The following is a 16,554-nucleotide window of genomic DNA, read 5'->3' on the forward strand; positions in this document are numbered from 1 at the left end:
AGTCTTTTTTGCCAGAAGACAGAGACTGCAGATTTTGCATGCTTATATCTTCTGAAAACAAATTTGGTCAACATTTAGAAGTACACTAGCACAGGTTACCTTAAATCTAATAGATCTGGACTAAAAGCAGCAGTACTTTCATTTTGATTTCACTGGGTTTTTGATGATGCTTTTGTGTCCATTTTGAATCTTGAAAGCTTTAGTCCCTGTTCATTGTAATTTCATGGCAAAAAGCATGGAAAACAGTCTTCAGATGCTCTCCTTTTGTGTTCCTCTGAAGAATGAAAGAAAGTAATTAGTTTGGAACGACATAAGGGTGAGTATATAATGACAGTTTATATTTATGATGAACTATTCCTTTAATTTGAACGTTACATCAACCCATCGCATTCAAATGAGCTAATATTCTCGTCTGTGATTGGTTGTGAGGAAGCCACTTAAAAGCTGCAAAAGTCTCATGGCACAGAGTGCAAAAACTCGCGAACACCCACTCCTGCATTCCACTCCTGCATTGTGAAGCAGACGGAACGCACTCCTGTTACAAGATGGCAATGAAATTAGCTTACTGGGATATACGTGGGGTAAGACGCAGTTATAATTTATAAGTTATAATTATGTGTTTATTTTATTTCTTTTTTAATGAAAACTTTATATTTATTCAAATTTAATTGCTTCCTCATTTCCGTTATATAACTTGTCAATAAGTCATCACAGAGCTGCACGTGAGATTTGAATTCATTTTGTTTTGCCATTATGTCTACTGTCAAATCTAAACTTTTATAGCCTAAGTTTGTTTAAATTCACATATTTCATGGACGAAGAGTTGGGATTTTACGACCGTGTAATGTGTGACAACACTGAGCCTGAAGTCTGTTCAAACTAGGGTTGGCACTTTTAAAAAAATAAGGGACACTTAAATTGAGTTGAAGGGATCACAGCCCCTAAGCATATCCTCCACAGTTTTAGCAATAAATGCGTTGAGTTTATATGCGCTATTAATAAAAATTGTATATCCTTTCTTATATGCTAAAATGAGAACTTTCCTGACCCATGACTTATAAAAAAATAAAAATAAAAAATACATCATTTATATGTTTTCGGTTATTTGTCTTTATCTTATTTATGTATACATTTTGGATGGTTTATACAAAAAAAAAAAAAAAAAAAAAAAAAAAAATTCTCTTATGATTGTATTCATACATTGATCTTATTGAACATTTATATAGAAAAAACTCCACAGTTTTACCACCATATGTGTACTTTTCAGACGGTCCCTTACAACGAGGCTGGAGCTGTTGTGCAAGTAAAATGCAGATGAATGAGAAACAAGCGAGTAAAAGATAATATATAGATGTTTTGAATCTCCGTACACTAAGCATAAAGAATAAAGAACACTTACTCAAGCTGTACATCACAGGAAACCTCCGGCTGCAAAAAATACATATATAAATAAGCTCAAGCAACTTTCCTCGCGCCCAGCTCCCGCGTTGGTGCGTCCCATTCAGAAGTAATTATCCCTATGCCCTATTCCCTTTGAAGACAATTACCCTCTACTCTGAGCGCTTCAGATGGCTGAAAGGTGAAAACGGCCTGTCAGAACTCACTTTTGGAGCGATTCTACTTGGAAAGACCCTACAGCATGGATTGCATTCCCTTCGAAATGCCCTGCGAAGCCATGATCAGCGCCAGTTAGGACACAGCCAGATGCGCTGAACAGTTGTAAAGGGAGTGTGCATTATCCCACCGTAGGCAAATTTTCCAATTTATATCAATGTTAAATTGGCGATCTGGAACGATTTCACAGTGACGCCATCTGACCAGCTTAAATACGGGACAAATCGCGCATCATTTTATCTTTAAATACGGGACGATCCCGTATTTTACGGGACGGGTGGCAACACTAGTTCAAACTGCAGTTTGTCGCCAAATTTATTTAATCTGCATTTTTTTAAAAACATTATTTAAATAATCGAAAACATTGTAGGGAAAGAGTTCACGAGTCTGTTGTGTTACAGATTAAATTTGATACTTTATGTCGAACTTTGAAAACGTGTCTCTACTCGCCACGCGCTTGGATATTACTTTACTAAAATAATCTGTCAGTAGAGATGTGTTACATACAAACATGTCAAATTACGTTGACAAACCTGTGTTTTTATTCATATTTGCACAATGATATTTTGAGTTTCCCCAGTATAGTTTGGTCTGGGGTAGCCTGCATATAGAAAAAATCCACTGTACTTGTGCTAGCAAATGTTATCTTGTGTTGTGTCCCTTTGTATTAAAGATATTCTTTCAGCAACTGAAATGTGTGATATGTTATATAATTCAACCGCTTGTTTAACAGCTTGCTCAACCAATCCGTTTGCTGTTGGAATACACTGGAACTACGTATGAGGAGAAGGCCTATTCTTGTGGTGAAGGTTAGTGATCAACAGTATGACAGAGGCATATACATTTGACATATAAAGTAGTTATGGTCCTGCTGTTGTCTGTTGTCTAATGAACTGATTCATAACCTTGCCTTTCAGCTCCCAACTATGACAAAAGCTGTTGGTTTGATGAGAAAAACAAACTTGGAATAGACTTTCCTAATGTGAGTTTAGAGGGTAACCCACTTAGTTTTTTGCAGTATAACATGCAACACAGTAACCATAGTATCTCTTCACCAGTTGCCCTACCTAGAGGACGGTGACAAGAAAATAGTCCAAAGCAATGCTATAATGAGATACATCGCCCGCAAACACAACCTGTGTGAGTTCCCTTAAATTGGTGCTTTTTGTTCATTAAAAATGCTTTCCTTATTTTGCAATTATGAATATAACTGAAAGTGTTGCATTAAAGCCATGAAAGAAATGCTAGACTTATCTCTGTTATGTATTTTTAGGTGGGGAAACTGAAGAAGAGCAGGTGAGAGTTGACATCTTGGAGAATCAGGCAATGGACTTCAGGAATGGTTTTGTCCAGCTCTGCTATGGAGACTTTGTGAGTGCCCTCAGTCTGCTATATCAAATGGCATTTGATCTTATACACAAGTATTACAATGTTGAAGACATACTCCACTAGTGACAATCGGTCATGAGTAATCATTTTGTCTTTCTTTACAGGACAAAATCAAACCATGTTACACTGAGGCACTGCCAGGAACTCTAAAGCAGTTTTCGGACTTTCTTGGTGACAGGAAGTGGTTTGCTGGAGACAAGGTAAACAGTGATAATGTTCGGGAGCACATCCTTAATTTTTCCTTTTGAAGTAGCAGAAAATTACAGTTTAATCTATAAAAAATGTTTGGCATGCTCATCCCACTAATCTCTCATCCTGTAGATCACATTTGTGGACTTCATCATGTATGAGTTGTTGGATCAGCACCGTATGTTTGAGCCCCCATGCCTGGATGACTGCAAAAACCTACGATGTTTTTTGGATCGTTTTGAGGTTTGAATCACAGACTTTTGGTTTTATCAGACAAAAAAGTTTTGATAGTCGCACATAAGCTTTAACTATTAAGGATGGACCGGAATGAGACTCACTCAGATGTGAATTTTGTTCCTTGCCAGAGTTTGGAGAAGATTGCAGCATACATGAAGTCAAGCAAGTTCATGAAAACTCCTGTGAACAACAAGATGGCAAAGTGGGGAAACAAGAAGGAGTGAAAATGACAGGATTTTTTCTTCTAATTCAATGCAGTTGAAGTGCACATGTGGTGATTATTTTTTGGTACCACTGTTTTAAGTCTTTCTGGGAAGTGAGCGATTATAAGGTTAATTAGTTGCATTCCAATGTTACAGGTCACATTATAAGCATTAGGCATAGGCACTGATTATAGAAAATATTACAAAACTATAAGAAATATTAGTTGTTGTCTATAGAAATAGTGCAGTTGAAAAGCACTTGTTTGAATTAAAACCATTCAGTGGCAAGTGTTGCACCTTATTTTGATTCCATGAAGTGGGGGGGGGGGTGAAGCATTAAATGCAATACTATATTTTCAGTCAATAAATTAGAGAACCTTTTATGTTCATTGAATTTGTGTGAGTGTGTGTGTGTTCTTCACAGATGATAACTTCAACTGATTACATTTTAATATTTGACCAACTCTCATTCAGGAACAAAATATTAAAAATATTTTGACTCAGAAGTGTCATAGACATTTAGAAGTCCATATTACAGGACTGGTTGCACTCATAAGCAGTTCTCAAAGTCAAAAAACATAATTGACACTTTTCAAAAATTACTTTGATGTGTAGTTTAATAATCAGCATTTATTACAACACAATGTGCAATTCGTATACAGTGTCAGGATCAATCAGAGAGTAACAGATTTAGTTAATTTCATTTAGCCAATACTTTCAGTGTCTTTACGGTACATAACATCAGTGACAAACAGCCTGTGGTTTAATGCCCAGATCAGAGGTGTTTAAAAGCAAGATTATAATAGTATCTCTAGCTCCTGGATCACATTTGCAATAAACATAACATTTATGTTGTGTCTCAAACATTAGGTGACCACCACCCCAGGGAGATCGAAGATGTTTAATGGAAAAAATCTTGATTATATAAAATAAATAAAATGAATGTCTTGAATGTATGTATCATTTGCATTTAGAAACAGTAATGTCACTTAACTATTGTTTCCCCTCTAACAGTGAGCAGCCTGCAGGCATCAGCCATGGCTTGTTTGATGATGAATGAAAAGTTGACATGCTCTATTTAGCTCTTGTGCATTCAGGTCCAGACATGTTCCGATTCCCGCCATCAAAAATGTACCAGCCTGCTCAGATTATCAGTGAGGGCCATACTGGCTGTATTCTGCTTCGCTGGCAAGCTGCAAAGGAAATTGAGATTATGATAACATTTGAGAGCTCAGCCTCAATCATTAAATTACTGGCAGGTGTAAAATCATTTCCATCACAACACTGTGAGATCACCTCTCCACAATGAAAAGTGCTTAAAGTATATATTGACGTTAACATAAAAGTGAGCTGCATTACTTACTGCAACAGTAGATCTGACGCTCTGCAGCTGGAAGAAAACACGACCTCCTTCCTCTGGACATATCGCTCTGATATCATCTCGTTTCATACCCAGCAACATTGCTCCATTAAACACCCCAAGACTCTGAACTGTCCTACACACATACAGTACAGAGTGTGTAAACAAAGACTTCCTTGCAATGTCTCCTAATTGCAGTTAGAGCATGCTACTACTAATAAACTCATAAAGAAAATATATTTCTCAGAACTGCATTTTGTAATGGTCTTAAGCAGTGTTGGGTAAGTTACTCTAAAAAAAAAAAAGTAATAAATTACTAATTACATCTACAGTGTAATTAGATTACTGTACAAATTACTCTGTCTGAAAAATAATTGCATTACTTATAACTAACTACTTTTTAAAACCCATATCATTCTTGACCAGATGAACAATACAAGGATAGACATGAAACTTTTCTTTTAATTCTTTCAAACAAATCATATAAAATCAGATAAATTATTCTTGAATTGGCCAAAGATTTCAAGGGGCAGTTTTAAATTAAAAAACTTAAATTTTAACATCAGAAGTTACATTTCGATTTTAAATTAACTATTGTTTCATATAGAATTGTTCTATAGTCTATACAGTATTTAATGCAATTACATCAGAAGTAACAGTAATTAAATTACTGAAAAAAATGAAGAGTAATCCCTTTACTTTTTTTTCAAGGAAAAAGTAATTTAATTACAATAATTCATTACTTTGTAATGCATTACACCCAACACTGGTCTTAAGATATGTGAAGACATAAAAGTAAAGATGCTGTAAGTGGTTTCTTACGCTTTAGAAAAGCCTTTGTACTGTAACCAGGCTCTGACTTCATCAGGTCTGGATTTCATGTCCAGAAATGGAGGTCCTCTCATATTCTGCTGAGAATATTTAGGTCCACCCTTTTTAAACAGTAAATTGTATCCAGTAGAAATCCATTAATCAGTTAAATATAATGCATGTCATGTCCTTTTAGTCATTACAGATCTAATTCATCTGGATGCTCATAAACACAAACAGCCCAGTAACAAGACAGCGCCATACACTGAATGACCATTTTGTTTTATGTTAATATATCTGATGCTACCAACTCAAAATGAATCCTTGGCTTAGAAATTACAGATTTTTTAAAGAATCTTTTTACTCCTTTCTTTAAGAATTCTTTTGTAAAGACATAGATAGGCCCAGACTGGCCATGACTTACTGTTGGCGCTTCAACATCAACAGGCTCTAGAACATTCTGAGGCACATAGCCCTCCTCATTACGGCTATTTTTCACTTTCCACCATTGCTTGGACTTGTCGATTACCTGTTTAAATAAGCAGCGATATAAAAGCAAACATACGTTATATAAACACGCATGCACTTTTTGCCTAGAAAAAAGCATTACCCCTGAGATTACATAACTGCTTCTTGTGGAGTGTCAGGAAATTACCTGAACCACATCACCCTTCAGCACGCTCAGTTCTTGACTGTTTCTTGCCATAAAGTCATAGATCACCCTCATGTAAAGTGGCGGCTCTGGTGACCTAGAACAAAATAAGATAACATTTGAGTGAAATGAATACAAAGGAATCTTGCCCAATAAAGACTAATCAAACTTAAAACACTACACTGTTAGATTATTAAATGTTTATGACATTACTCTAATTCTGCAGCTAAATCTACTACTATTGGTTTAATTTACTGAATAAGCCAAAACAAGCCAATAATACACTCACTTTGCACTTTATTAGGGACACTATGGTCCTTATAAAGTGCCCGACGTGGTCTTCTGCTGTTGTAGCCTATCCGCCTCAAGGTTCGACGTGTTGTGCATTCTGAGATAATATTCTGCTCACTACAATATTGTACAGAGTGGTTATCTGATTTACTGTAGCCTTTCTGTCAGCTCGAACCGGTCTGGCCATTCTCAATTGACCTCTCATCAACAAGGCATTTTCGTCTGCAGAATTTCCACTCACTGGATGTTTTTGGCACCATTATGAGTAAACTCTAGAGACTGTTGTGCGTGAAAATCCCAGGAGATCAGCAGTTACAGAAATACTCAAACCAGCCCATCTGGCACCAACAATCATGCTACGGTCGAAATCACTGATGGTTGATTTGAAAATTAACTGAAGTTCCTGACCCGTATCTTCATGATTTAATGCATTGCACTGCTGCCACACAATTGGCTGATTAGATAATCACATGAATAAATAGGTGTACAGGTGTTCCTAATAAAGTGCTCAGTGAGTGTAGGTCCCTCATTCATTACGAGAACTTGATGGACTACTAAAGCCATGGAATGTGAACACATTTTTCAGACTGCTTGTTCCCAAGGGGATTAAAGAGATTCTATTTCTATATTTACATTTGTTGAACCCCCTTTGTTAAAAAAAAACAACAACTATGTTTTATATTGCTGTCTCAACTGCATATATTATCGGGGGATAACATGGCTTACCGAGTGGGTGGAGTGCTCCAGGGTCTGTTGTCCTGAAATAAAGGTTAAACAGCGATTTTAACTCCACTTTATTGTACCTTGGGTTAAGAGCTGCGTGTAAAATGCTTGACATATTTTACAACATGCTTATGCATGCTTAGCTTGTTAAGTTGAAGCTTGCCCTCTGAGAGATTTTACCTGTTCAGGTGGCCTCTGTATGACGTTCATGGGTGGGAATCGCTGACTGTTGCTCCGTGATGGCTGCCTGCTGGAGGGGGGTGACTGGGATGGGACAGGTGGAGGGGGCTCCCAGCCATCGTAAAATACAGGATAATACGGAGGGATCTGATCCCCATTTGGCCACTTGGATCTGATGGCAAAAAAACAGATATTTAAAGAAAGATAATTAGATTTTCTCCCATGCTTGTTGCTAATTGATGTGAGGTTGTGTAGCTGATATAAGTTCTATTTGTTTTTAATTTTGGATGAGTAGAATATCTCAACTGGAGCTCAACTTGTAAAGCAATACTAAGGCCATGGGTTTGATTCCCAGGGAACACACAAACTGATTAAATGTAGACTTTGAATGGACTGTATGTGGCTTTGGATAATAGCGTCTGCCAAATGCATAAATATAAATGTAAAAGAATGGAAGACCTTGGGACATTCCAGGAGTCTCCTAAACTGCCCCAGAGTCGGTCCTCCTCTGGTGTGACAAAAGTTCCTAGGAGCTGCAGGGCTTTTTCTGTTATCATAGGACTCAACACTGTGGAAGGGATGTTGGGGGCATACTGACCCACCACCTAAAGCATCAGGAGCAGAGGAAGACAAGACCTTTTTGAAAACATGCTTTTTGAAGGTATGCAGTAACCCTAATGCAATATTACATGGTTGCAAACACAAATAGGACCAGGTTATGTGACAAAGGGTTCACAATCGAAAAATATATTCTTTTAGTTTAGTAATTGCTATACAACAAGCAGAACAAAAAGATACTTACAAAACCCACAGCAGAGAAGAGACTGTGAACAAACTCAGAAGCAGGAGGGGTTTTAAGGTGACCGTCTAGCTTCCCCTGTTACAGGTAGAAATAAGTTAAAAATTATGATAAATATACTGTAACAGATGTAGACGTAAGAGACACCTTAAGTCTCAAATGAAACAATATGGAGCTGTTTTCTGTGCCACAAGTCTTATTACACTGGGAGTGTTGATGTGAAATTGAAAATCTATTTAATTAGACCACTGCTAAAAACAGTTAATAAATTATTTATTATTAATATAGTATCGTATCATATCCAAGGGTCCAACTCATCTGTTGCTTTGTACTTTAGAGATATGCTGAGACTGAGTTCTTGCATTAAAGATAAAAAGATAATGGACACTTTCTATTTAAAGTTGATGTAATCTTACCAGGAGATTAAATCCATACTTTATTTTCTGTAGACAAGATATGTACTCCTCCACAGAAGGAAGATTTCCAGCTACAATTAAAAAAAATTTAAAGTCTAAAATCTAAAGATTAAGCAGTCAAAACTATAAGTGCATATATACCTTGTAATCATTTGTCATCTTTAAGCAAATGTACATAGCTTTCAAAAATATTTACCTTGTTTCCATGCATTTTTCTCTTTCTTTTTCTTTTTCTTGTTACCATCACTTTTTTGCAAAGCGGCAGCAACTTTTTCTGTGAAGATCTCAATGTCAGCAGCTACATGGTTAAAGATTTCCTGCAGAGAAAGATTGAAGATGAAGGTGTTTGTCAATAAATGGACATATGATGGTAGATGGATAGTAGGGTAAGATACGATAGTATGAGGCTTGTCAATGTAATTAACTGACCGCACTTCTATCCATGTCAGTGTATGGAGGTGGAGTCGGTTCATGCTCATATCGCACTGGGCTGTATTGTTCATCTCTAGAAGCTGGCATAGTGGGTGAAGGCCGTTTGTCCTCTGGAAATATCCATTATAAAATAATAATAATAATAAAAATCAGTGGGTGAGCAACACTTCTAAAGATTAAACTTTTAATTTTAGGGAATTTTAGGGTTATTAAGTAGACTAGTGACAGATTTACAAATCAGATTGTTTAATGTTGAATTGTTGAGTATGAAATAGAATAGTCATCACCATAGTCTTCATAACTGTTGAACTGTGAAGGGAGCTCATCTGGGGGAGGAGGGATAGATGCCATAGGTGAGATAGCTGGTCTTTTGATACTCCCTGGAAATCCCTGGCCAATTATGTTTTCCAGATGTCTCCTGAGAAATAGGAAATGTATCACTGTTGAGATGCCCACTGAAAACATTTCATTTCTTCTTAGCAAATGAGCCCAAATAAGACCACATTTTCAGATGAAAAGAAAATAACAGGCCAGATTAGTCTAGTCTTACAGCTTGATTCTCTTCATGAGAACGACATAAAGGTTATTTTTTGGCTTGCAGCTGACCTGATATCCATTTGTGGTTCCTTGGTGGAGTCCTCTCCACCTTGCTTTATTGCCTGATCCAGATCATTTATCACCCCCTGAGCCTGGTAAATTAAAACTATTTAGGTCACTGACATGGAGGGAATACAATTAAACTCCCACAGGATTCCACAAGATACTGTTCATTAGGATACATTTATAACACAGTTGTATATCTATGTTTAGATCTATTTTAAGAATTATGTCTATAATAAAAACACTGCAGATGTAAGGATCTAACATTTATGAATATATAATAGAGCATATTCCTCACCCCTCCCTCCTCGCACTGGAACAGGAAGGCCCGTGGAGCTCTTTGGCTGTATTCCTGGACCATGATAATGAGAAGGGAGTCATACACACAGCTGTCCAGCACAGCTTTCATCTTCTTGATGCTACTCAGATTCATAGACTCCAAAACCTCCTACAATTCCAGGAAACAGAGTAAGAGTTCACAGGAAGGACAATGGCCTATTTTGACATTTTTATCATTATTTCTCATAATAAGCATGTTCACAAAGTTACAAAGTACACAAAGTTTTTTAAGTATTTCCTGTTCCGTCATTACAATATGTAAATATTAGTTCTTCTTTAACAAAAGGTTTACAAAAAAGTAGCAAAAAAGCTGCTTATAAATTTAAAGATGAATTGAATAATTTAGTACTTTTTCCTGTCCCAGCTTAATATGCAGTGACAACTATACGTTAGCCAGTCATCTATTAATTCCTCAGAAAAGTGTAGGCTAAATACTGTGGTGCTATCAAAACATTGCTTTTTGTTTGAAGTATAGGTCTCTGTAGAACAGTAATGGCAGTTTCCCAATCAGTGGACGTTTTCAAACTGGGATGGGCGTTTTTCAACTATCCAATGAAAAATAGCTAAATAGATTCTATCGTGGACAGTGGCTGTATTAATGTGGGAAACAGTATTGTATTTCCTGTACACTAAAAATATATATATATTTTAATAGCTCTTTGGCAGAACTTAATTCAGTCTTGGACAGTGGTTCCACATGTTTAAAATGAGTTTTCTAAAACTTAAAATTACTACGTAATCTCAACACAAACACTTTGTGTAGAAAATTACCTAGTTGAACTGGGTAAACGCAACAAAATTAGACGTGTCAATATAACTCAAAAAATCTATTTTTCTTTCTTTATGTACTAACTAGTGAAAGTGAATGTTAGTTTAGTAACTATGCATTTGTAAGCACAGCAAATGCTCAATGAAGCGAGCAATCAATTTCTTGTGCAACATCTCCCTGCTCTCACCGTAACCTCAAGCTCCACTCTTTACCATTATGGTAACCCCCAAAACTCCAACATAACAGAAACTCTTCTAAATCTCAACATAACAAAACATTAAACACTAACAAGTATCCACCTTTATATTCATCTTGCAGAAAAACATAAAATAACACTTAATATTAACATTTACTCTCCCTATAGAGTCCCGTGCAATGAATGCTGGAAGATGAAAATCTTCTATTCATTAACACCACAAAAAGTATTCATGTAGTCCCAAATCAACTGGATTAAGTAAACTTCCCTTTTACAAACTTAAAAGAATAGAACGCAATGAAGTCAAGTTGTGACAAAAAGATCTAGAATTGTGTTAATTGTTGTTCATTTTAATTAAGTAAACTCTTTTTTGAGGGTAGGGAAACTCATTGTAGTAATCAGTGGGCATTTCCAAACCAGGATGGGCATTTCTTAACTGTTCAGTGAAAGTAGGGAATCTCAGTGTAGTAAGCAAATTGTGTAAAGTGGTTAAAAAATGGCCATCTCAGTTTATAAACACCCATTGATTGGGAAATGCCCATTTTTGTTCTGCAGAGACAAGTCTCATTTGTTTGAGCATCCTGACCAGCCCGACACAGCAACGTTGGCTAAACCAATGGCATGAGGACAGGAGTGCTGTGGAAACCTGTTAGAAAACAGTCCTTATTTTTGCAATTACGTTTGAGTGATGCTAGTGACATATATTACAAACTTCAAGTCATCAGTACAGTGTGGATCTAACAAATGCGTCTCCTGACCTTGGTCTCTATGTCACACAGCTGTAGGTTGTTCCCCTGGACCTGCATGATCATGTCCTGACCCCACACTTTCCCTTTACTGTCCATATTCTTCAGTCTGGTCACACAATCTTCAATGCTGCTCATCTCTCTGCCTTCTACCTCACAGGTGAACAGGTGCTAGGGAATGGAGAGAGAGAAAAAAATTTTGCTATGTGTAAACTGGAAATATCAAAATGATAGAGAAGCTTTAGATGTTCTGTTCTTTTCTATAATGTACCATATTCTTCTATACTGCCCTGCAAAGGCAAAACGCAGTAACTACACATCTTGTCAAAATTGAGTTATGAGTAAAATCAGGCCTCTTTGACTCTGATCTTTCTTATGCCAGACAGGAAGGCTACAGCGTTTTGGCTTTTAAGCAGAATTTAGTGAAACTGGGTGTTGGTTATATGGTTTAATGTGCACTAGCAGATTATGACTCCATAATTCTGCCTTGTAATACAGGTGCATCTCAATAAATTAGAATGTCGTGGAAAAGTTCATTTATTTCAGTAATTCAACTCAAATTGTGAAACTCGTGTATTAAATAAATTCAATGCACACAGACTGAAGTAGTTTAAGTCTTTGGTTCTTTTAATTGTGATAATTTTGCTCACATTTAACAAAAACCCACCAATTCACTATCTCAAAAAATTAGAATATGGTGACATGCCAATCAGCTAATCAACTCAAAACACCTGCAAAGGTTTCCTGAGCCTTCAAAATGGTCTCTCAGTTTGGTTCACTAGGTTACACAATCATGGGGAAGACTGCTGATCTGACAGTTGTCCAGAAGACAATCATTGACACCCTTCACAAGGAGGGTAAGCCACAAACATTCATTGCCAAAGAAGCTGGCTGTTCACAGAGTGCTGTATCCAAGCATGTTAACAGAAAGTTGAGTGGAAGGAAAAAGTGTGGAAGAAAAAGATGCACAACCAACCGAGAGAACCGCAGCCTTATGAGGATTGTCAAGCAAAATCGATTCAAGAATTTGGGTGAACTTCACAAGGAATGGACTGAGGCTGGGGTTAAGGCATCAACCACACACAGACATGTCAAGGAATTTGGCTACAGTTGTCGTATTACTCTTGTTAAGCCACTCCTGAACCACAGACAACATCAGAGGCATCTTACCTGGGCTAAGGAGAAGAAGAACTGGACTGTTGCCCAGTGTTCCAAAGTCCTCTTTTCAAATGAGAGCAAGGTTTGTATTTCATTTGGAAACCAAGGTCCTAGAGTCTGGAGGAAGGGTGGAGAAGCTCATAGCCCAAGTTGCTTGAAGTCCAGTGTTAAGTTTCCACAGTCTGTGATGATTTGGGGTGCAATGTCATCTGCTGGTGTTGGTCCATTGTGTTGTTTGAAAACCAAAGTCACTGCACCCGTTTACCAAGAAATTTTGGAGCACTTCATGCTTCCTTCTGCTGACCAGCTTTTTATAGATGCTGATTTCATTTTCCAGCAGGATTTGGCACCTGCCCACACTGCCAAAAGCACCAAAAGTTGGTTAAATGACCATGGTGTTGGTGTGCTTGACTGGCCAGCAAACTCACCAGACTTGAACCCCATAGAGAATCTATGGGGTATTGTCAAGAGGAAAATGAGAAACAAGAGACCAAAAAATGCAGATGAGCTGAAGGCCACTGTCAAAGAAACCTGGGCTTCCATACCACCTCAGCAGTGCCACAAACTGATCACCTCCATGCCATGCTGAACTGAGGCAGTAATTAAAGCAAAAGGAGCCCCTACCAAGTATTGAGTACATATACAGTAAATGAACATACTTTCCAGAAGGCCAACAATTCACTAAAAATGTTTTTTTTATTGGTCTTATGATGTATTCTAATTTTTTGAGATTGTGAATTGGTGGGTTTTTGTTAAATGTGAGCCAAAATTATCACAATTAAAAGAACCAAAGACTTAAACTACTTCAGTCTGTGTGCATTGAATTTATTTAATACACGAGTTTCACAATTTGAGTTGAATTACTGAAATAAATGAACTTTTCCACGACATTCTAATTTATTGAGATGCACCTGTATGTAATATGCAGTCATCAAACATAACAAATATGTTAGGAGAGACTGAGAAGATTTTGAAATATAAGGGTACAGTATAAGCTGGTTATTACACTGTGACCATCCTATTTGCATTTTGTTTCCATTTATTTATTTTATTATATAACTGATAAGTTTAGATTTCCTCACCTCCACTCTGTGCTGAAAGTTGTTTGGCTGTCTGCTGATTAATTCTGCATACTCCTTTCTTTGCACTAAATCATGGAAGTCAAGTTTACATTATGGTGAGTTGGCTCTTAGGATATGTTGTCGAAAATTGTTTTCAAATGGCCAAGCTTTGTACTTACTGTAGATCGATTTCCCACTGGGTCGAGACATGCCAGACCCCGGGGAGGGTGGGTCAGGGGAGAAGCTTCTATAAAAACAAACCACAAAATGTCACTATGGACTGTATTATGTAATTCTATAAAAATGAATCAATACAATTCAAAACAATAATCTGCAAAGTCTGCGTTTCAAGCTCTCATTAAAAGTTACATGTGAACTGTTAAATTTGACTGGCAACAGTAATTGAAGTGCTTTAGGAAATAGCAGATTCTGGTTTGCAATTCATTCCAATTCTATTCTATAATTCCAATTTTAAGTTGTTATCAGAGATGTACAAATGTATCCAGAGTCATTAATTTATTTCTTGCTACAGTGTATCTAATATAAATCTCTAGTTAATACCTATCCAAAATATATCTATTCTCACCAAAAGGTCAAAGGTAGTCTAATTTCCTCTTAATGCAAGATATTGCAAAATAATGGATGCTAACCTACTTTCTAGTCATAGCACAACTGATATGAGATAGGTGGCAAGGCATGATGTGTTCCAGATATAAATACCACTCATACATACAATTAAAACAGTGAGAGATAATGTCCGTTTATAGAGGAAAAAGAGTCAGAAATGTACCTTGGTGGAAAAACCTGGACAGGGTTACCCCCATACATTCTTTACTGTGATGTCACACACCTGTAATAACATTATCAGTCAGAATCCATGCCAGAATATGAACAGATTATTGGTTGGCCAATTCTGTGAGGTAGACAATTTATCAAAGGCCTTCTGGGCAAGGCTGAGAAATGATTACACATTACTCATCATGTGTGGGTTGAAGTAATTTAGCCACCGAACTTTTCAAAAAGAGGTAAGAAATGTTCAGTCAGCAAGTTTGCGAGGAAAGCACGCACATTACATCCTCAAAACATATAAAGCTGTCTAAAACAAAAATGTAACTGCTGACAAATTTTGAAGACCTTTGGGTTTACATTGAGAAAATAGGTATATCCTTATCAAATTAATAATTAACTATTAATCAGTTGATTAGTGAATACTGCCCCGTTTTCATGAGGAGTGGTATACCAGAGTTATCATGATTTATTATTTCACTTTTCAGTCATTAACCAAACCACAGAGAATAAGTAGTGGATAATTATCAAATTAATATGAGAAGAAAATATTTTAAAATCACTAAGAAATATCACAGAAATGAAAAAGTTTCTAATCATTAAAATGTTTTACACTTGTGATTACGATGCTATCAGTCAGTAAACCACAACAGAATGAGGCCAAAAGCAGTCATGACAAGGAAGTTTAGCATAAAAGATTAACTTGAGTAGAAATGCTAATATATTAATAAGGCCTTCAAGACAAAACTATGAAACTAAAGTTCAATAAATGACTTTTGGTGTCACATAGCCACCAAGCTTCTCAAAAAACAAAAAAAGGCGAGAAGTATGTGAGCACGTACAACCAAAAAGCAAAAATGTAACTGCTCACGATAACACTACAAGTCTGTTCAAATTAAATTTGTTTTCTCACAAAGAGAACATCTGTGGCAGAAGTGGTACACCAGAGTGAAAAAAACCCACAAAAAAAAAAGAGGAACACTGCTTTTACACTCAGGAACTTAAAACTTGAACATTGCTTCTCCATTTAGAAATTTACTATAATTTGAATTTATGAAGTTCATAACATTTTGCAGATTAAACTATACGTATACATGCCTCAACACAGATTTTGGCTATAAAACAAGCATCACCAAAACACTCTTACAAATTCACCTTGTAATTAGCCAAATGATAGTACATTACCTTAGAGAAAATCCTTAATTGAACCTTCAAAACTTTATTCCTAGGTTCAGAGTATTCCAGGATTCCATTTAGATACTGGTTATCCTCAGGTCTATGTTCTTATTGAAATGCTTGAAAGCAAATATTCTGGACTTCCTGCTCGGAAAAGCTTAGGTCAAAGTCTAGTTCCTGAAGTATAGTAAGGCAGAAGGTGAGAGCAGGTAGGTTTCGCCAACTGTGAAATATCAGAGGATAAATTCTTCGTTTTATACCCTTGAGTCCAAAGGTTGGGCAGGCCAGGTATTGCCATTTGTTAAACGACAGCCCTTTTAAACTATAAGTGCCATGTACACCAAAATGCTATATACTGATGTGCAAAATGGCTGGGAAATAAACACCCAAATAGATAACATATGGAGAAACATTAGTTGCCATGACAA

At 36.7% G+C, this 16,554-nt stretch overlaps 2 protein-coding genes across 5 annotated transcripts; one reads left to right on the forward strand and one right to left on the reverse strand.

Moving 5' to 3' along the window:
• The first annotated feature begins 440 nt into the window (after positions 1-440).
• On the forward strand, positions 441-3,671 carry LOC127414971 (glutathione S-transferase Mu 3-like). The gene is made up of 8 exons (XM_051653395.1): positions 441-581; positions 2,348-2,423; positions 2,532-2,596; positions 2,673-2,754; positions 2,888-2,985; positions 3,108-3,203; positions 3,325-3,435; positions 3,558-3,671. Exons 1-8 carry the CDS (start codon positions 546-548, stop codon positions 3,651-3,653), a joined length of 660 nt encoding a protein of 219 aa, XP_051509355.1. The 5' UTR covers positions 441-545; the 3' UTR covers positions 3,654-3,671.
• Positions 3,542-16,518, reverse strand: eps8l3b (EPS8-like 3b). 4 transcript variants are annotated; one of them, XM_051653375.1, is made up of 20 exons: positions 16,136-16,518; positions 14,955-15,014; positions 14,344-14,411; positions 14,186-14,250; positions 11,958-12,116; positions 10,194-10,343; positions 9,902-9,984; positions 9,583-9,713; positions 9,293-9,405; positions 9,060-9,180; positions 8,864-8,934; positions 8,451-8,525; positions 8,108-8,253; positions 7,649-7,820; positions 7,472-7,503; positions 6,458-6,551; positions 6,227-6,331; positions 5,815-5,900; positions 4,996-5,128; positions 3,542-4,825 (listed from the first exon to the last, which is right to left on the reverse strand). In XM_051653375.1, the coding sequence occupies exons 2-20, from the start codon at positions 14,990-14,992 to the stop codon at positions 4,784-4,786; spliced, it is 1,884 nt and encodes a 627-aa protein (XP_051509335.1). In that variant the 5' UTR covers positions 14,993-15,014; positions 16,136-16,518; the 3' UTR covers positions 3,542-4,783. The 4 variants fall into 4 exon arrangements, with proteins under 4 accessions (XP_051509335.1, XP_051509334.1, XP_051509332.1 ...); XM_051653374.1 differs by having other exon boundaries at positions 5,815-5,903; XM_051653372.1 differs by having other exon boundaries at positions 5,815-5,924.
• Positions 16,519-16,554: the final 36 nt, after the last annotated feature.

The sequence above is a fragment of the Myxocyprinus asiaticus genome, chromosome 24, assembly GCF_019703515.2.
Source record: "Myxocyprinus asiaticus isolate MX2 ecotype Aquarium Trade chromosome 24, UBuf_Myxa_2, whole genome shotgun sequence".
Classification (NCBI taxonomy): Eukaryota; Metazoa; Chordata; class Actinopteri; order Cypriniformes; family Catostomidae; genus Myxocyprinus; species Myxocyprinus asiaticus.